This window comes from Vidua chalybeata, chromosome 7, assembly GCF_026979565.1.
Source record: "Vidua chalybeata isolate OUT-0048 chromosome 7, bVidCha1 merged haplotype, whole genome shotgun sequence".
NCBI lineage: Eukaryota > Metazoa > Chordata > Aves > Passeriformes > Viduidae > Vidua > Vidua chalybeata.
The window spans coordinates 30,104,853-30,125,433 of NC_071536.1; the positions used below are offsets into that span (position 1 = coordinate 30,104,853).

At 42.2% G+C, this 20,581-nt stretch overlaps 2 protein-coding genes across 5 annotated transcripts in view; one reads left to right on the forward strand and one right to left on the reverse strand.

The window, feature by feature from the left end:
* Positions 1-4,482: 4,482 nt before the first annotated feature.
* Positions 4,483-7,555, reverse strand: DBI (diazepam binding inhibitor, acyl-CoA binding protein). The gene is made up of 4 exons (XM_053947289.1): positions 7,491-7,555; positions 7,251-7,368; positions 5,487-5,549; positions 4,483-4,775 (listed from the first exon to the last, which is right to left on the reverse strand). The coding sequence occupies exons 1-4, from the start codon at positions 7,497-7,499 to the stop codon at positions 4,702-4,704; spliced, it is 264 nt and encodes an 87-aa protein (XP_053803264.1). The 5' UTR covers positions 7,500-7,555; the 3' UTR covers positions 4,483-4,701.
* Positions 7,556-7,775: 220 nt separating this feature from the next.
* C7H2orf76 (chromosome 7 C2orf76 homolog) overlaps positions 7,776-20,581 on the forward strand; it is a 52,043-nt gene continuing 39,237 nt past the window's right edge. The window contains exons 1-6 of one of the 4 annotated variants that reach the window (XM_053947286.1): positions 7,776-7,846; positions 8,102-8,127; positions 9,522-9,674; positions 11,380-11,430; positions 14,821-14,858; positions 14,993-15,074. In XM_053947286.1, the coding sequence (XP_053803261.1) occupies positions 9,542-9,674; positions 11,380-11,430; positions 14,821-14,858; positions 14,993-15,074 (304 nt within the window). In that variant the 5' untranslated portion in view covers positions 7,776-7,846; positions 8,102-8,127; positions 9,522-9,541. The other 3 variants (XM_053947288.1, XM_053947285.1, XM_053947287.1) reach the window with 3 other exon arrangements.

Consider the following 20,581-nt stretch of genomic DNA (forward strand, 5'->3'; position numbering starts at 1 on the left):
GGCTCCCCCACTCACTGCTGGCTGTGTGTGAGAGGCCTGTGCTGCTGCACATGGTGATAATAGCCTGTTATACCCACCAGCCAGCTCTAGGTCCTACTGCCCACCCACATCAACAGTACTTGCTGGGGGGCTCAGAGCTGGGTTAGAAACATGCTGATAATATGGGACTCCATCACAGTGATTTTATCCCCAACCTCAGTTAAGTCTAAGCTAAAGAGAGACTTTAAGCAGGACAGGCTTAAAGGAATTGATGTTGTATTCCAGCAAAAATTGTGTTTTCACCTCTAATCAGTTTTGGGACCTACCTCAGCATCACATTGCAGAGATCCAACACTGGATTCAGCCTTTTTCAGGGACCTCTTGCAATAATTACAATGGCTTAGGAAATACCTCAAAATATTTGCATCTGACCATTCTGACAAATCTGCTTTGAAATACAAATTCAATTAAAAAAAAAAAAAAAAAACCCAACAGCAAAACCAAAACAAACAAACAAACAAACAAAAAAACCCACCACAAAACCCCAACTTTAAGTCTTTAGCACTACTAGAAAAATTTGGGTCCATATTTCAATGCTACCTAAGTTGGGGGAAATCATTCCATTTCTCAGCTGTCACATACATATTTTTTCTATCAGTAAAAAGTCATATCAAGAGATTTAGAAGTAATAAGTTCATTGAAGTAGTTAGTCCATCTCCCAGGTTCAGAACTTACTCAAAGGAGTAGTGTTTATTAGGAGGAGATGACATACCATTACTTCAGCCTTTTGGGAAATACAAGTTGGTGCCTTGCACCTTTGGTGGGGACAAACAAGGTGTCTGCCTGGCTGTGTTGGCCAAGTAATGTAATTATTTTTCTTTCCAGGGTGTAGAAGGAAAGCTTCTTTTGATGCCGCTCATAAATGTATGTGTACTGGGAATATCTGGGAATGAAAGTTAAAAGATCATTGCAGACAAGCTCCATGTGAGTTCTGTATTCTAAAGATAACACAACTAAGCTATGTTTAACTTGCACAGATACCCTGATTCTAGAAGAAATACAAGCTCGTTCTATAAATGATAAAGACCCATCTAAAATGGATTGATGGTATTTGCACTTTAAGTGAGCAGCTGATTGGCTAATTTATAGATTGGGGGGTACTTCATAGACTTGTGGGGAGGAAAAAAATTAGATTCTGTTTTTGTTCCATTAGCTTTTACCCTTCTGAGTTTATTACTGTGAGTGCACTCAAATGTCTTCTATCAATGTATTATCAACTTGTCTTACTTCTACACAGCTTTCACAACTTGGAAGACTGTGTAACCTACTTCTGGGGTGACAGCTGTGGTATTTAGAAAACTGTCCCAACTAAAATACACTTTCTGTCTCCCCAATTTATAACCAATCTCACAAGATGGCTTAGATGGCCAGTCACCCCAAAGTAGTATTGCCCAATACGGTTTGCTCTGAACAAATGCAATTGTCATTTATTTTTAGCAGTATCATCAGGGTCAAATAAGTTTAAAGGTTAAAATGCTTCCATCATGAAACAGGATCATTCCAGACGAGTACTGGAGAATTTTGAGTCAGTTGCACACTGCAGTCAGGCTTGGAGGGCCTTTTAACCAAACTGAAAAATTTACTTCACAGGGTTGAAAAATCTGTTATGGACCTTAAGCAACACACCAATACTGATTTGTTAAATCTGTGCTATGAGTGTTGCACCTTCACATGTTTGTTAAAAGCAAGCAAAACCCATCAGAAAGAGATTTCCAAGGAAAACATCATCCCCTTTCTTATCTCCACCTGCAGTGGGTGCCAATCAGCTCTGTGTTGCTCTGTGCAGGAGCTAATCATAGACGTGTGATAGAAGGAACACTGTCTTATCACACACAGGAGTTAACATTTATTATTGCCATATCCAAAGTCCAGGTTCCGTCCTGCACGCTGCAGACTCAGCAGAGCAGAGCTGAGCGTGTGTGTGCCAGCTGGCCTCTGACCTCTGTGTTGGGCTGGCTTCAGCACACGTCTCTCCTCCTTCCCAAGCATTGCAAGAATCAGGATGTTGCTGGCCTGTCTTTGATCTAACAAAGAGGAAATAGCAGCAACTCCCTGAGCGGTGTCAGAACAATTCCCTGTTTTGCAGCACTGCCCAGCCATCAAAAGCATCTGATCCTCCACCAAAAGTACCTTACTGCATGCAGAGCAATGGCTCTGGATTATATTCTGGTTTGAGGCTTGCTGCTTCTTTTTCTGATCTCAAGGCTATATATGATAATGGTTGTCTATTTTTACCACCTTCTTAGTTTAATAAAAGCAATTACCTCTACCTACAAATCTGTTTGTAGATGCCCTTAAACCACCTCTGCCCTGGTGTCACTGCTGCCCAGGTGTTATTTTTGCAGCCCAGGTGCCTCACACACCTTACCTGCAAGCACTAGGCGGTCACTAGGTCAGCAACATTTTCAGGCAGCCCAGCATCCTTACACATTTACAGACATTCATCCTGCTGCTAGACAACCATAAGGAGCCCTTTAACTCAGCTCAATCTATTTCAACTCTCAGTCTATTCAACAATTACTACCCATTCAGCCAAACTTTGTGTTGTTGCTTCTTGTCACAAACACTGTGCACAGCCACCACCAGTACCTTTACTTCCACCTTTGTGCCTTTTGTAGCTGCTTACTGCAGAGCTATTTCCACATCCTGAAGTTTTCAGCTTGCTCCTGTAAGACACAGTTGATTGCCAAAGGGCAAGCTAAATAGTAGTTACTTTCTTAAGGGTGGTGAACCTGCAAGCAGAAAGGTGTTGCTACAGTAAAAAAATTAAGTATCCAAATAAAGACAGAATTCTCAGTCACTTGTATTCCTTGGCAAATAGCATTATTTGTAAGCCTGGCAAAGAGCAAACCCTCTCTCGGATAAGCACTGTGTACAAAGTGATGTTTTCCTAATGCTAGAGGTATGAGAAAGGAGAGCAGCACTGTAACAGTTAATTGTCACTGGGGAAATGAATCCAAATGAGGACTGTGATACAGAATTTGTTACCCCCAGCCCATCCTTTAGACCCAGCTCCACTACTTTAGCAGTCAAAAATTCTGACTACACTTGTTTTGACAGAAAACATGCTGGCAAAGCACAGAGTGCTCACAGTGCATCAGCTTCTAGCAAACAAGAGCAATGTGGGAGCATTTGCTGTGTGAGCTCTGTTCTGGTAAAGTTTGGCAGAGTCCTTCAAAGATAACCAGCTTCACAAAATACAGCTGCCAAGATGGAGCTGTAGATGTGGAATTTAGGGCTAGAGAAGAGGCAAAAGCATTTCTTACGGTGAACATCTGCTCTTACCCCTTTCTTGCAAAGTGAAGTTAATTAAGACAACTTCAAGTAACAGAGGATACAAGAGCAGGTAAAAAAACCCCAAATGCTTATTTTACTTACCCAAAAGAACAAGGAGGAACAAGAATAAACTGCCCTTTTTCTTCCATCTTTATTCTAATACATCTTAAAGGACAAAAAGCAGCTCTAAGAGCATTTTGCATTAAAAGTAGTAAAGGGGAAAGTTAAAATTTTTGAAAGCATGTGAAGTAATCTCTGAATCTACTACTCACCATGTATAACTAGCTACAAAACTGTACCCAGACAGATACATAATGATAGTTTCCATCCCTACATAGTTCCATAAATCAATTGCTTATCTGAAGAGTGCTTGAAGTCCTCACCTATTCAGATGCTAACCAGTAGAGCAGGAATTATAATGCCTTATTCCTGTATAAGGTTGTGATTTCATTCTCAAATGCTTTATGCTGGAATAGTTCAAAGTCACATTTTAAAAGCAAAGTCTTCCTTTTCCAAAATCAGCAGCTCCAAGGGACTACACCAGGCAGACCAAAACAGTGAACCTACTAGAGACAGTCACAACTGTGTTTTGTAATACAACTTTTCCTGATGATCACTGTAAGTCTTTCTCTTCGAGCAGTCTTGCCAGTGTTCAGCCAGTCTATAGTGACTCACCCCTCACTGCAGCCAACTGCATGGCAACATCAAGTTGATTCTCTTGCTTTTACAGCATCAAGAGGATCAACTCCACTGCCTCTGGAATCTCTCTTTGCCCAGGGAAAGCTTTGTGTTTAGTACTTGCCTTTACTCTAGGAGCCCAACATTGTTGTTCATAAAACACAGAAGTGTTTTATGAAAGATGATTTGGCAGCTGTTGACTAATCTCTGAAGGCTCCAGGCAACAAGTATCAAGCACCTTGTTCTTAGCACACACAGCATTAGAGATAACCTTTTCCAGATAGGCTCTGTGGTGCTCCAGCTTCTGTGGGTCGTCACTCAGCGACCTGGAAAGGAGTGGTTTGGACAGGAGTGGGCAGTGCCCGAACGCAGGTGACCGTCCCCCTCTAGCGGCACAAGGACGGGGGAGGCGGCTCTGCTCGGCAGCGGCACCACGGCAGTTCCGGGACGGGCTCACAGTGAGCGCTAAGGGACGACCAGCACAACAGCTAAAGTACCAAATGCACTTTAATGAGTTCCAGATTTTGTTCCCAGAAGGAATTTATACCGTGTCAGTACATTAGCCAGGTACATGATTTCTCCTGAGCTACAGGCATGAGGAGAACCGACTACCACATATTAGGTATCTAAGGTTACTCTTAGAAACCAGTTTTCCACATTAGAAATAAGGCAGGCTTCAGGCGTGCATGTAGCTGATTTATCCAGTCCTCAGATGCCATATTTGCCCTTTAGTTCTTCCACTTTTGCTATGTAAGCTTTCATTGCATCTTCTTTGGACATTCCTGAAGGACAGAACACAGGAAGCAGTCAGATACCTTTCACAGATTAAGGTGCCTTTTACAAGTTACAATTCTTGCTCTAGTCTGTGCCACTGGAGAGCAAAGGAGCCAGGAAGGTCACTTGGCTGTGAATCCACTGTTAAAGTTTTAAACAAATGTGTTTTATCAGTCATGAAAACACAGTGCTTCCAAGCAAAGTTGTTTTTGCACAGGCAGCAACTAACCAGTGTATTAGTTCTATTAATGCCATTGATAAGTATTACAGGAGAGCTATTCCTTAAAACACCAGAAAAAAGCCCCATTGTCACAGATTAGACCACTTGTTTGGCTCCTCATTTAGAGCTGAGAGCTCCGTTGTTTCTTCCAAAGCTTTCCTAATGGGAAGATGCATAACAGCTGGAGGGAGAGCTCAGTATTTGGGGTATTAGGCTGGGATCAAGAAAACAAATTTTAATTTCTGCTGCTGTTATTATTCTTCTTTATTTAACATCTTAGGCCAGCTGGGCATTTTGCACCCTAATTCCCTTTCACACGGGCCATATTTTTTAAGATTACTTCTGCCTTGCAGAGGTAAAGTTTATTATTGTGGTATTCTGAACTTCTAGAACTCTTGTATGAAAAGGCAACACTATCTTGTTTCTTGCTTAACTACCTGTGTCTTTCTGACTGGTTTGCCAGTGGTAATTTTACTGATTTTTTAAATCAGACACTTACCTTTCAATGCACTCCAGGCATCCCACTTTGCTTTGCCTTTGAAGTCCAGCATACCAGGGCGCTCTGAGAAAGACAGGATAAGCAGCAGGATTAGTTTGTGTGATCTGGCTGTAGGTAATACCCACTTGAAGGCTTAGTTAGCTCTTAACTGTGACTAAATACAATGGCTCATCTCTGCAGCTGTTACTTGCTAACCTGTAGCCAGGAGATCACCTCAGGGGAATATGTTACAACATGGTTGGTGACAAATAGACTCTTTAAATTCCCTTGAGACAGCAGCATTTGAGCAGAAGAACACCAACTGCTGTCATTTGGTTTAGTTGTACTTTCTGAAGAGCCTGCTGTGACGTCTTTCCAATTAAAGAACACCAGTTCTAAAGTAAAGCAGAAACACTCTGAGGTCCATTACAGGCAGAGACAGATAAACAGACAGCTGTTTGTAGTAACATACAGCTTGGAACTCGTTGTCATCAAGTTAGTGGTGTATTTCTAACCTATAGTTCTGCATTTGAAAACCTTGGAAATTTAACTCACTTCACTGCAGGCTGTGAGTGGCCAAGCAGAAAGTAAATGACATGTACATGGTTCATCTTTGTGTAAAGTCTCCTTTGTGGTTTTACTTCCTCTCTCTCTCTCTCCTTAAAGATAATTCTTAGAACTCACAAAAGGAACTGGGCAGTATGCACAGAAACACCCCTGTGCAGCCCCCATGGCACAGTGACCTGTAGCTCCAGTTGGCAGCTCCACTTCTCTCCAGCACAAACCCCATCAGTCACCCTCCCACAGGCTGCTTCTCGGGCCAACTCACGTTGGCTGCTGCTTCACAGGAGTGCAGACACTTGCAGGAATGGTGGCATATTCCCAGCACTGTTTCACCCTGTCAAGCACTAATAATGCTGATGTCCAGCCACACCAGAGAGACCACATCTTAAACCCAAAGTCAATTCTTTTCTCCCTCACACTGCCAGCTTTGGAAAAAGGAGATTAAATTACAATTTCCTGTACACTTCACTGCCAGCTTTTAAATCAATGGACGCTCAATAAACTTTGCCAGCAACTGGGTTAGAAGGCCAGGGCTCCAAAGAAATGACCTTTTCCCTTTCTAATTCTAGCTACTCCAGCGTTACACAAGGACGATAGAGACACGCTTCTCTTTAAATGTTATTCCAAAGGCTGAGCTGCCATAGACAGCATTGTAGCAAGAGAAGTAGCCAGAAACATTTTGCACTGTATACCTGAAGACATATTTTTGGTACAGTCTTTCCGAAGTATATTTAATTGCAGCTCGTATAAGAGTTTTCTCCTATTCTTCTGGTTTTGCTTTCCAGTGCTATTTTTAGCAGCCAATCCAGTCTAAATAAACTCAATGTGTCATCCCCTCCAAGCAATTCCACCCTTGTATCACTTGCCTTGCTGTTTAGGTCTGCACAACCGAGATGCGTTTGCATTAAAGCAGCACCCCTCAGCCTGAGCAGCTACTTACTAACAGAGGTCTCCAAAAAACCCAATCCCCATATTTGCGGAAAGCATCCTCAGGCATTCACTGCACGGAACAGACGGCGGCAGCCGGGTTAATCTAAAAACCTCGAGTTGCACAAAGCCTTATCGGGTCAGCCTGTGCCCTCCCGCACACAAATCCGTGCCAAGTCGGCACAGAGTCACTTTCGCTGAGCCGCGGGACTGAGGGAAGGGCCATGGGGGAGAGGCTCTGCCTCCCGAGGCGCCCCCAGCGCCGCCGCGGGCGGCAGCCGGAGCGGTGCCTACCCGTGTTCACGTCGCCCACCGTGGCCTGTTTGTAGTGGCTGTAGATGTCCAGCATCTCCTGGTCCGTGGGCTGCGACTTCAGCTGCTTCACCTCCTCGGCAGCCTTCTGGAACGCGGCCTGGGGGGAAGGCGGCAGGGGGTGAGTGAGGGGAAGGTACCCGGAGGCCCGCGGCTCCCCCCGGCTCCCCCCGGAGGCCCGCGGCTCCCCCCGGCTACCCGCAGCCCCGGCGCCCCCCGCACCTCGGTCATTGCGACAAACCCCGCGCGCTCCCGGCCCCGCCGCTTCTGCCTCGTCGCCCCCGCCGCGCGCCCGCCTCACCCCTCGCCAGACCGGCCGCCGGCCAATCGCAGCGCCGCGGGCCCCGCGGGCACCAATCAGCGCGGGCCGGGGGCGGGCGCAGGGCGGGCAAGGAGCCAATGCGGAGGCGGCGCGGGTGCCTCCCATTCACCAGGGCGTGAGGAGACAACGGCGGCGCGAGGGGCGCGGGCGGGACAGAGCCCCCTCAACCAATCCCGCGCCTCGGGGGTGCCGCCGAAAGGACGCGATTGGCGGAGCGGGTGGGCGGGGCGAGACCCGGAAGTGCCGGCGGAGAGCGGTAACGGGCCCAGTGGGGCGGGCGGCGGGGCGAGGCCGGGGCTGCGCTGGGGCGGGCGGCGGTCCCGGTGTCGCTGCGGGTCCGGGGAGACCCCTCTCTCCCAGAGGAATGGGCCTCCAGCGCCTCCCGCCTGCCTTCTTGTCCTCGTGGAGGCGCGGGGTAGTACATGGTCCCAGCCCTCCGTGCGATCGGTTTGAGCAGTAAATGTGAAAACTGGCGATTTCTGATCGAGCTCCCGGTTCTGTGTCCCCACAGTGTTTCTCCATGCTGCTTAGGAGCAAGTGAGTTGAATGCTGTGCCCTTTACTGCAGCCCCCAAGTCACCAGCCCATGTGGAATAGCACCGAGAAAACATCCACCTTTCCTGTTTAGTATAAGTCGAGTTATTTTCAGGTGCAAAGTATGCTTTTTTTGATTGGCATGTGTTATTTGTGCGGTGTGTGATGCACAATCATTTAAAATGGAATTGGGACTCGGGGGGTTATTAGCCAAGGAGGTGCAAAAGCAAGTTGCCTTGTGCTGCGGAAGGCCCCCGTTTGTCCCCGTTCTGCAGATAGTACTTGATGAAGATATTGGTTGTTTGCTTTGCCAGGCCACGGCTGGGACAAATACAGCCAAGGCTGGGATGCACCTGCATGGTGGTGGGACACTTAAATAACCCCACAGCAAAAAAAAAAAAAAAAAAAAAAAAAAAAAAAAAAAAGGAGAAAAAAAAAAGACACACAATAAAGAACATAAGGGGATGAATGGGTAATAGGTAACAGGTAATAGGTAACAGGTAATAGGTAACAGGTTCCCTCTCAGGACTGGAGGTGGACTCTGAGATACCTGCTCAGGGATGGGAGGTGCAAAGGTCGTGCTGATGTTGGAGCACGTGGGCTGCAGTCCTTGCTCCTTGCTGCAGCAGCTGTGGCACTTCAGCACGTGGCCAGGAAACTGAGGGATGGCCAGCGCCAAAAATAGAGATGTTTGTCAAGGTAGAAAAGAGCTTATTTTCTGTGGAGAGAAAAAAACCGATGGAGCAAAACATGGGCTTGTTTGAAGAGGGTTTTGGGTTGACAAGGCCACTCTATTTTAGGCTCTGCTCTCTAGTATAAGCCCACAGAGCCGACTATTATAAATTATAGTTTAGAGACCAACTATTATAAATTAAATCCCTTAATTATGCTGTAGTATACCAGGAAAACGATTTGCCTGTGTATGTGGGGGTGGTTTTTCACTTTTCCTGGGGAGGTGAAAATGAGCATTGTGTAACAGCTTAGGCATTTTTCAGAGTATTAGAGTCTCTCCAACACAAGTATATTAAAAAAGTCTTTGGGTTTGTTTGTATAAGGACATTCTTCTAGAGCCCAGCAGGTAGTCTTCAGTCACTTAAAGCCCACACAACACACTTGCATTTATCCATAGCACTTTTGCATGTTTAATGGGGAGTCTGGGGTGCCATTGCACAGCACAGGTGTGTTAGTTGTAGTTGTGGTGTGCAGTATCTGTTTGTTTGAGACGCTGTTACCGCTCCAGTCGGAATCATAGCAGTGAAATCCTGAAAGGCACAATGCTGTTGGATTTCTCACCATGTTTTATTCTTTGCACGAGGCTTTGCCTGGCCTGCACCTCGTTTTCCAGCTGTGCTCGTACGCAGAGGAAAGGCAGTAATTCCTCCCTTTAATGTTTCCCAGGTTATTCAGAATTCATTCTCATGTCAGCAGAAAGCTCGACCGTCACGGTCCGTCTCGTCCGCTCCTTTGAGCACCGCAATTTCCGCCCTGTGGTGTACCACGGAGTTCCCTTGGATCAGACAGTGAAGGAGTTCATGGCTTTTGTGCGCAGGGGTAAGGCGTGGCTGTCTCCTTCCTTCAGTCCCAAGTGTTGCTGTCCCTCCACAAGGAAGTGGAGGGGAGCAAATGAATGGGAATTCTGTGGCTTTGGTAGAGATGCCGAATTTGTGTTTACATCCCCTGTGTGCTTTCCTTCCTTAGATGAAAGGTCTGGAGTTAATAAGAGCTTCCGTGGTCGGTGTGCCATGCTTGAATTTGGATGGACTGCTCCCCCTGCCCAAATCCCCATTGGGCTAAAAGAAGCTAAAAGAAACAAAGGCATTGCTGCATTTGGCTTAGTGCCTCAGGCTCCTTGAGGGGTGCTGTCAGGCGAATACTCATAAAATTATAGGAATAAATTAACAGAATTTAGAAAGTGTTTGATCCTAGCTACACAAATAATGTGGAATGTGGGAACACAAATCTGTTTGCTATTTGTGAGAAAAAAGAATCTTGAAATTTGTTTTTGATACTGTGTGGTGTCACTCTGCATGTTTGTTTTTGAGTTTCTGTCTCCATCTTGAGCTTTGTGGTGCAGATTTACTCATCTGTGGGCTTTCTCTTTTATAAGCCTGGTTGAAAGTGACAGTGAATCTAAAGGTTAAGTACTGCAGACCAGCCCACACAGTGATTTGATAATTTGGGTGTTACCCTTAATCCTGCAGGTGTATTTCCACACACTTCAATGGAGACATTCAAAGGGTACAAAATAACTTTTCTTTTTTTTTTTTTTTGCATGAAGTCAGCTTTAAACAAGTCTTGAGCTGTTATAGATGGTAGTATTTGAGCAACTCCTAGGACATTGCCCTGGGACAATGGGTGTCTTGTGTTTGGTAATTTCCATACTTCTAGACAGTGATAGGCATGGCAAGGTCTTAGGATGCTGTTGGAAAACTGCAAGCACTTTCAGAACATATGGCACAGCTGCTGTTATGACCAAGAAAATAAAAACCAATGCTACGAAACTTGCTTTTGATGTGTGCAATATTGCAACTCACTGTTATTTGAGATAAAGCCAATGTTTTGAACAAGACTTAGAACCTTGTTCTACAGGGATCCAAAAGCCCTGTTCCTTCCTTTACAGTAATCTGTTTTGAAGAGGCCATTTAAGATAAATGGTTAAACTGCTGAAGAAATCCTGGCTTCAGCCACCTTGCTGCTGGGCACCCCACAGGTGGCTGGGCCTTCTGAGGTCCTGCTTAAGTCACAGGGAGCACTGGCACCAGGGAAGGTATCAGTGTTCCTGCAGTTACATACGGGCTGTGTCCTGCAAGCAGCTAAAGAGTTAATTTTCTACAGTCTGGCTTCCTTTTCATGGCATGTTTACCTAAGGGTTCAGTTCTGGATGACAGTTGTCAGCTGTTTGTGTAAGGTAAAGAGAGATGCTGGGCAAACCATTAAAAGGATGTTCCTGGCAGGTTTCTGAAGGATCAGACTCCCGTGATCATACCCGAATTGCACTGACTCACTGTCCTCATGGGGTGTTTTGTTCAGAGAGACTTCATGCTCAAATTAAGTTATTCACATATGGAGTCACTATAGAATCTGGGCCAAAGGCTGTGTTTTAGCATTTGATGCTGAAACAAGTCTCCTATGCTGCAGATTTATTTTGATGTAAAGGCTGCCCAGGGGATGCACACATTGCACAATAATGGAAAATGAAGTATTGGAAATAATTTAAAAAATAAGTTTGTTTTACTTTGTGCTTTTATTTTAATAGATGTATCTTCAAGATCAGGACTTCCTCCTCCTTTTAAAAATTATAAGTATGGTAGGTGGTTTTTATTTTTCCTGTTTTAAGTACTGTCAAATGACCACATGATATTTTGCACCAGCATTTATACAACTTAAAAGATAATTGCTGCAAATACTAATGTTGGTGCCAGTGCCTGCCTACATTTGCAACTCTGTCCAGCTCTTCTAGCTGGAGTTATGCCACTGGGATCTTGTCTGCAGAACTTGGCCATTATTGTGAAGATCTGTTTTAATCTTTGAATTAGGCTGCATGGTTTACATTATTTGCTATCGGGAACTGAAGAGTTTTGATATTAATTTTTTATTACTTTTTAAAAAATGCCTAACTCTTGTCTTTGCCTTAATGAGCACCTTGTGATCTCAAAACACTTTGAAATTGTAGTTCTCTATGTGCTTATGTACTTCAGTATCTATTTACTGATGGTGAGGCAGAAGCTGAAGGCAAAAAGTAGAAAATACTTAAGAGTGATATATTTAAATAGTTTACACAATATAAGGGAAACAGGGGAACTTTGCTCCAAGTGGATATGAAAGCTCTTAAATACAAGCTGGTGGTAGGAAATAGCATGATGTGAAATTTAAGCTGGCTTTATCAAAGCTATATGTATATTTCCTTTTTGTGCAAATTGGCATGAACATATCCAATTAATCTGTTTGGGACAGAGAAAACCTTTTAAATAGACTGAATTACTTCCTTTCTTGGAGTTTGTAAACTCGGGTGTCGGTCACATATCTTTTCCTAAACTTGGTAATTCTCAGAGTTCCCTTGGAGTTTTCCTGCAAGTGACCCTCTGCATCCCATGTTCTTGGAGCTGACAAACTCCTTCCTCTATAGTGACTCAAAGAACTGAGTGAGAAATCTACTTAATACATGTGAAGGGTAATAAACTTTATTTGCCTATTTAAAAAAAGTGAAGGGTGGTGAAACAGAGAAACATCTGGAAGTGTAAGTTTGAATTTGGAGGTGCCCTTCACCCCGTTGGTGGCTTTGACTGTTTGAGGGGTTCCTGTCTAGAACTGCTGCTCTCAGTTGTATCCCTGGTGCTGCCTATCCCAGCTGCTAGTTCTTTCATCACTTGGAGATCAGTTTAGCTTTTCCCAAGGGATATCTGGTGGCTGAGGGCCTGATTGTACTGTGTAGGACTGAGCATAACTTTAAAACCTGTTGCACCTGTTACTGGGAGCCTACTCTTACTGTGATGGTGCTAACTGCAGGAAAATTTTCACACAGGAAAATCAAAGCCAGGTTCCTCACCTTCCCCTCAGGCTCTGAATCATCCAGGTTCATGTTTTTGGCATCTCTGTTATCTCTACACTGCTTTGCTGTGTCTTTCTTATGTTTTTGTGAGGCAAAGGCAGTGATACTTCTGCATTAATAGTGTCAGGAAAAGCCAGACTTTTTCTCCTGTTTTGTTTGGCAGTGCCAGAAATCTCGGTTGGATCTGGTTGTCTCTCAACTTGCCTGTTTCAGCTTCCTTCCCTGCAGAATTCAGCACCACTTTGTTTTAACATCATATATAATGCCATCGCATTTTTGGTCTTGGATCAGTGCTCCAATTCACATCTCAAAGCTTTCAACCTCCATTTTCTCTTCATTTGGATTATTCTGATTCTTGGTCTAGAGCTCTTCTGAGTCAGTCTTATCTTAGTACCTTGTCACCTTTTCATATCACAGTACCTTTCCAGTGATGTTGGCAGTCTGGGTGCCAGCTTGTTCCATAAGCTGCTTCTCAGTTTTATTTCTTTCATCCATGAATGTGGAGCAGTATGGCAGGTAGTTCATAAAATCACTTACAAAGTGGTATCTTATCAATTGCCATGATAGACCTATTATCAGAAAAGGCAAGATAAAAACTTGGCAATATGATTGAGTGGGAGCAAGTGGGGATGAAATAGCAAAGGCTAGTCAGAGGACTTAGCTTATGAGAAGAGACTGTAGTTTCATCTCTGTAAAAGAGTTAAAGAAGCCATTTAATAGCTCAGATGGACCCATGGTAAACTGCTGGGTGCCAGTGTTGGAGTTCTGAGCAAGCAGAGCTGAGACAATGCTTCAGGACATGACTGGACAAAGACTAGAGAAAAGGGAATGTACCAAAGTAGACAGAGGAGCTTAAAACTAACAGGCACAGGCTGGGTTTATTTGCTGCAGTAGAAAGGTTTCATGATAGCAAATTTTTTTTTTTCTGAGATTGCTTAGTCTTTTTGTAATGTTTCTATGCAAGATGGATCCTGGAAATTGCAATTTAATGTTTGTCTTGCTTCTAATACCACAGTTATTACAACATGCCAAGGCTGCCTTCTCAGTGACCTCTGCAGGGAGAATACAGGGTACTTCTTACCTTATGTAATGTTTTAAGTAGTGTTCAGAATGGGCCAGAATGGTATGGAAGCAAACTTCTGAGAGGGAATGTGATCTCTGTTAGAATCTGAACACTTACTTCTGGTAATTTGAAAGTTGGTTTAGCCAATAGTTAACTTTGCTACATCCTTCTCTTACCAGACTATTGCAACATGTAATGTTCACTCAGAGCACAAAACTAAACTAGAACAGAACATGAGCAGACAAGCAGAACTGGTTTTTCTTCTTTGCTGGAAAGGGATTGATGAGTTACTCCAAATTTGTTCAAACACAGAGTCTTCAGAGTTCAATTTTTTTTTTTTAGTGTTGCATGGCTTTAAGCTGTTCCCTATGCATTTTTGCACTCATCCAGTTGCTTTAGTGACTGTGTTATTTTCCCCTGTGTTTCCCTTCTGGTAGCAAAGCCCTGCCCATCTTGCCAGAAGAAACTGGCAAGTACTTTTTTTTTTAATTTCTAAAAGCACTACACTGCACAAATGTGAAATAAAAATTGTTGAAGAGAGTGTAGCATTAAAGAGAAGAGGCTGTAGATGTTCATGTAAAAATGAACTTGCTTAATGAAATTTCTGCTGTGGGTGGTGGGTGTTGTATTCATGAGAAGCAAAATTTCAAGGGATGATCTGAAGTGCTCAGGTTACTGTGTCTTAATTACTTGCTGCCTATCAACTTAGCTGTAGCAGTTGACAGTGCATAAATGCTGTTGGTCCTGCCCCAATTGCATGTGTAAAACCTATTAAGTTAAAACACCCTAAGTGGCATTTAAATTGATGTGTTTTGACTGGCAATTGAGATGGTCATTAGTTGGTTATTGTAATTCAGCCAGCAGACAGAAGCCCAATAGGATGTGGTACCTTAATGTTGCATTGACTGCTTTAAGACTGTGCCTGCAGTCTTTGTGCAGTCTCTTTCAGGTTGAATACACAAAATTGTTAATAACAAAAGATTTTGAAGCTTCCCCCTTTGTTTGTTTGTCTTTCCCCAAGTACAACTTTCAGTGTTGTGTGCTTATTAAGCCTTATTTTAGGAAAACACTATTTTTTCTTTCAGATACAATGAAGATTATTCACCAAGCACACAAATCTAAGGTAAGATTATTAGCTGTGTTCTTCCCCTTTTACATGCTTTGATGCAGGCAGATCTTTGCATTGTCACACAAGACTGGAGCAGAGGAAATCAGTAAATACTTCTTATCTTTGTTTTCTGGTTCTCTGATTTGTAGACTGGTGAGCTTGTAGTGAGTTTGGAAGATGATGAGAAACTGATTTTGCAGGAAGACAGCACACTGAAAGCAGCTGGAGTAGGTAGGAGTACATTTGTATTGAGTGAAGATGCTGTTTCTTGTGGTAACATTAAACTGATAACTGGCTGATTATGTTTGGACAGGCTGCTGAAAAGTAAATGCTATTTCTGATGCTCTTTACATGACTTGATAATTATTCAGGGAAGCATTATTCAAATCATTGGTCTGAGGGCAGCAGGTATCTGCACTCTAAATGTTCAGAATGCAAATTGTGATTTTTAGAGGGTATGCTTATAATTCTGCTGAGAGTAATTTTAAATGATTGACAGATAGGTTATTAGTACCGTGTCTGCTTAGTCTTATCAGTAACATTTAAACTGATGTTTTGGTTAGAAATGTAAGTAGTGGAACCAGCATGGAATAATGAAATAAGATTAGATTTGTTTAATGTGCAGCATACAGTGTCTGATAGCCAGATTGCTCAGGAAGGCTCGAGCAGTATAATTTAGAGAATGTGCTGAACATAGCAAAGAGTTGAAACTTGACCTGATTTCTCACATTTTGACAGGAGACTACATATAGGGCATGTCTTTTAGTAATAATGTAAAGAAATGTCTGCCATGATAAAATTGATGGTCCCTGAATGTCCTTTGGGCTTCTCATAAATGTGGCTGAATGACTTTGTGGCAGCAGGGTACTTAGGGGATGTGGTTGCATTCCACCTTGATATGGACATTTGCTCCTTTGAATCTGATTTGCCTGGCTGGAAAGCTTTAACTGCCTGTGCTCTAAGTGCAGGGGCTTCACAGAGGAGGCTCCCTCCTGCTCCTGGTGCTCACTGATTGCTCCCCAGCTACTGAATGGGATTTCTTTCTCATAGGTTACTTGGCTCTCCTGTTTCCTGCGATTTGTTTTCTGGTTTTAAGTGACTTGGAATGTCTCTTCAATGTTTTTCTCTGGTGTGAACTACAACAGGTTCCAGTATACCTTTCCTAAAGGTCTTTGAGTGTTCCTGTAATATGAATCATAATTTTTACTACACCAGGCCTTTCTGTCTGTTGGATGGGGGGGAAAAAAGTGAGGATTACTGGCACTCAAGCCTTGCAGATTTGTAATTTAGTTAGCAGAAGATTTGTTTAACCATGATCTTTATCTATGTAATACACAAAAGGCAAAAGGCAGTGCAGTTCAGGAGAGGGACTGATGACAGTGCCAAATGTTGAATTAGAAATAACAAAGCTGTCTTCTTTCAAAAAGGTGTGGATAAGTATTTGTATATATTATCTGCCTTTGAAACTGGGTTTGTAGCTACAGCAGTGAACCAGTTGGATGTGATCTCAAAAAAGGTGTCAAAACATCAGACTAAATGTTACAGTGAAAGGAAATAGGAATGCAGCAGCCTGTTCTGTGTCTCTGTACACAGAGGGTTGGTTAATTTAGGGCAGAAGATTATTTAAAGCTGCTTTTCTTTCTTTTTTTTTTTTTTTTTTTTTTTTTTTTCTGAATAACAGCAGTTATTAGTCATTGGGATGCAGAGGATATTTGTGATAGAAGAGGAATACCCATTCTTTGGAAAATGTAATGTGCCATTATGCCATTTTGGATTTGGATATCTTCCAGTGTATCTTGACGTGAAAATTAGCTAAGTTAGGAGTGGGGTCTTTGTGGTAAAATCTTGAAGATTTTACTTTTCTCCTTCAACAAGAAGTAGAAAAGAGTAAGCCAAGGAAGTGATATTATGTATCATGTACCACTGGTCCTCATTTTGTACAAAATGATAAATTTTGTACGTTTTCTATAAATCAGTAAGTAAATTTGAAATTTCCTATTGTGATACAAAATTTTTCCCACATCTAGTATGTACAAGACTTATTAGAATAAAACAATCAGAGTCACTGTTAGAAAATCTGGGAAATTCTGATACATGCAGAACATTTTTCCTAAGCTGCAGTTGATTGCCCTTGGCACTATACAGGGTTGGGCTAGAGAGTTATAAATTATGAGGACATTAGATAAGTATCCTCAGGAAAGCCTCTCTAGTAGTGATTATTATTACAGTTATTATCCAGTCAGCAAAGTTAATGCTTGCATTTTTTTTAAAGCAGGGTGTATGTTAATAGAGTGTTCAGTATTCATTACAAATAGTCTTGTCTGTTTTCTAGTTGAGATTCTAAAATCCCTTCTACTCTTTTTTGTGTCTTTTTTTTTTTTACAAGACAGGCAGACTTCATTAACTTGAGGTTTAATTTAAAAAACGAATGTGGAATTTATTGGCTCAGCACCTTAAAGAATGCCATGTTTAATAATTGTGAAGGCATTCCATCAGATTTGTCTCTGTTCTGAATTAGTAATGTTGCTGACTTATTGTTTTAGAAGAGGAAGTCCTTGACCTACTGGGTTGAAAGAATTGTGACTGTTCTGAACCTTTGTGGGTCCTTTAGCTCTGCCATATCCCCTGTGAATAATTAGAGGTATTTGAAGGTATTGCTGGAGAAGCCAATTTGTGTCTTTCACTTTGCATATTGTCGAAGCCTCATGAATTAATCATCAGCAGGGCAAAAAATTAACTTCTTCAGACACATATTTTGATGGGTCATGAGGGAGAATGTAAAGTGATCTGTAAAATATTCTACTGATCCTCTAAGTATTAAATTATTATACCTACAGGCTAATTTAATGGGAAGAAGTAGTTTCTTTCTCCCTTTCCTAACAGAAAAATGCACAAAAAAAGAGTGCATCATGCTTCATTACTTTCCTAGCATTTGAAGGTGTTAGAAATGCCATCACTTAATTTGCTGAATGCTTTTACAAACAATTCTGAAGACTGTGTTAAACAAATCTTGAGGGGTCTTGTGCACATATTTACTTCTATACATTCATCTTCTTGGTGGTTTTATTTGTTTGGGGTGTTTTTTATTGAGGTTTAAGGACATCTTTCATACTGGCAACCTTTTTCAAAAATATGATGAGGAAGAAAAAAAAGTGGGTGGTGATTTATAATTGTCTTTGACCATAAAGTTGCTAATTGTGTTCTAAGATAGCTGGCTGTTGGTGGTTCATTCACTGGTGTGCTAAATATTTAATTTTTTATTCGTTCTAGCAAATGAGACGGAATTAGCATTCTTCTGTGAGGAAGATTACAGAAACTACAGAGCTAATCCTGTTTCGGCCTGGTGAATATCCCAAGAGATTGTTTTGTTTTCCCATACCTGTTGTAAATTTTCCTTATTCTGCTTAATGAGATTTTTCTTAAAGATCAATAAATCCTAGAGGATTTCTTTGCAAACAGTGCAATTCCCTTCCTATAGAAATTAACTTCTGTCAATATGCTAAGGCTGAGAGCAGAAAAACTGGGGGACATAAATGACTTTTCCTTTTCTTTTTGCTGTGCTTGACTCTTGAGCCTCAGGCAGTGCCATCCCTGACCCCGTGACACACGTTCTTGGTGTGATCCCACAGCAGACAGTAACTGCATATGGAAATTATAGAATGCACAAGGTGATCCCATCACAGTACCAACTTCTAATGAAAATGAAGTGAAACCTCCTTCAAATAAAATTAAATATTTTATGACCAAATCACTGGGTATTTTAAAGTACTTGAGAAGAGAATCTCTTTATTTCAAGCCACAGCTTTACTTCTCTCATTTTATGTTTGGTCTCTTTTGTTTAAATAGTGCAGACTGGCCAGTGTTTCATGCTTTTCAGTGCTGAATGCTTTCCATTATGCTCTCTTCCAGCCCTCTTTAGCATGCTGAAAGGGACAAGTGTCTGTTGGGAAGCTTTTGTGTCCACAGAGCAGCTTGCCTGTTTCTAGCTTTACTTCATGGAGACACCTTCACATAGGGGTAGCAGCTCGAGTTCTGCCAGGACATCAGCGTGCCTAAGTAGGACTTGGGCATTTTTCCAAGTGGAGTGAAAGCTCATGGTTTCAGTTTTAAGAATAAAACCTGAATGATTGCATTTTTTGTGAGGAGAGGCCCAGCCTGTGAGCCACATGTCTTCAAGACTGGAATTGATTCCTTTATGCTTTCCATGAGCCAAATGCTCTGTTGCTCTGTGTTTGTTCTTCGTAATGCTGGGCTTTCCTACTACATAGACCAAATTAAGAATAATAGAAAATAAGCATGCATCCAATAAAGTACTTTTAGGTAGACATCACTTATGAGATACTTTTTAGGGGGTACCAACATGGGACACTGTGCCTTTAAGCCTCCCTTCAGTGAAATAGGAATGATGCTGGCTCTGCCTTAGCAGGCTTTTTGGGCACAGGCTCTACTAAATTGAATGAGACCTCACCTGCAAATGCTTTAGACCTACACATCTATGCTGAGCTCTGGGTGAGAGCTGACAATGCTATATCCATGAAACTTTCTGGAGGAGTAACCCTACCATTTCCTAGAGCTTTGATTATTGTTTTTATTGACATGTGTGGTTTCTAAATTATCTAAGTAAAATTTCCCTTTATTTTAGATGTAGGGCCAAAGAACTCTCTGTGTATTGTTCCCCCCTCATTTTCTTCATCTTTCCTTACAACTCTCTGGTTTAGGCTGTTTTACTCACCAGCATCTTTGCTTCAGAGTTTTATTCTCTAGAGAAAGACCTCTACCACTTTCTCAACTGTGATTAAATTATTGTATCTTTGTCTTGAAAGCAGAAGTCCTGTGTCACTGAAGTCACCTATGTTCTCCTGGGATGTAGATGCCATTATGCATGCCCTGATGAATTTATGAGGAGAATTTACCTCTTGCCTTCTCTTTCTGTCCAGGCAGCCTCTCTGTTGCTGGTACCTGCTCCCCAAACATGGACTCACGTTCAGCCTTCTTACAGTCTGTCATGTTTGCAGATTTATGTGGTTAATATGAATTGGTGCTCATCTTCTCAGTTCAAGGTGATGCATTGTACTCCAGCCTATCTCATCTTTGTTCAGCCAAATTTACAATAAGAAAGGTAACTTTATAAGAACAGATATTGTACCAGAGACATCAGTGTCTCAGGCTGGCCTGCCAAGGCATCTAAATGTCAGCACATGTAGGCTTTCAGACTGAGCATGACTGAATTTGGTCTCCAGCCCTTCCAGACAGATTTGGATTAGTTTTGTGATCCCTTTTCTCTAAAGCATTTGTGTTTGAAAGAGTCACCACATTTTAACAATTGTCCTTTCTGGGCTTGTACAGTTCCAAACTTGCAGTGTCACATCAAGTGTGGTACAGTGGAAGAGCAATTCTACAGCATCAGGGAGAAAAACTAAATGTTCTACAGCAAATGTTCAAGAATGATGTAACTGGCACTCCAGACTAACTTATCTTTCCAAGGGAAGAGTTAAACTACTGCTTTGTTTGGCTCAGTTTGCTCTGGCAATGGCACTTCATTGGCTTCTTTCTCCAGCAGCACAGTGGACCCTTTTGTAATGCTCTCAATGGCCATACTTGTAAACTGGTTTCTTCCTAAAGTGTTTTTCTACTGTGGGTTTTTTTTTTTTATTATTATTATTTATTTTATTTATAAATTTTTCTGGTGACTTTCAGTAATGCTTCTTTCAAGTAAACCCCACAAAACCACAGATAAT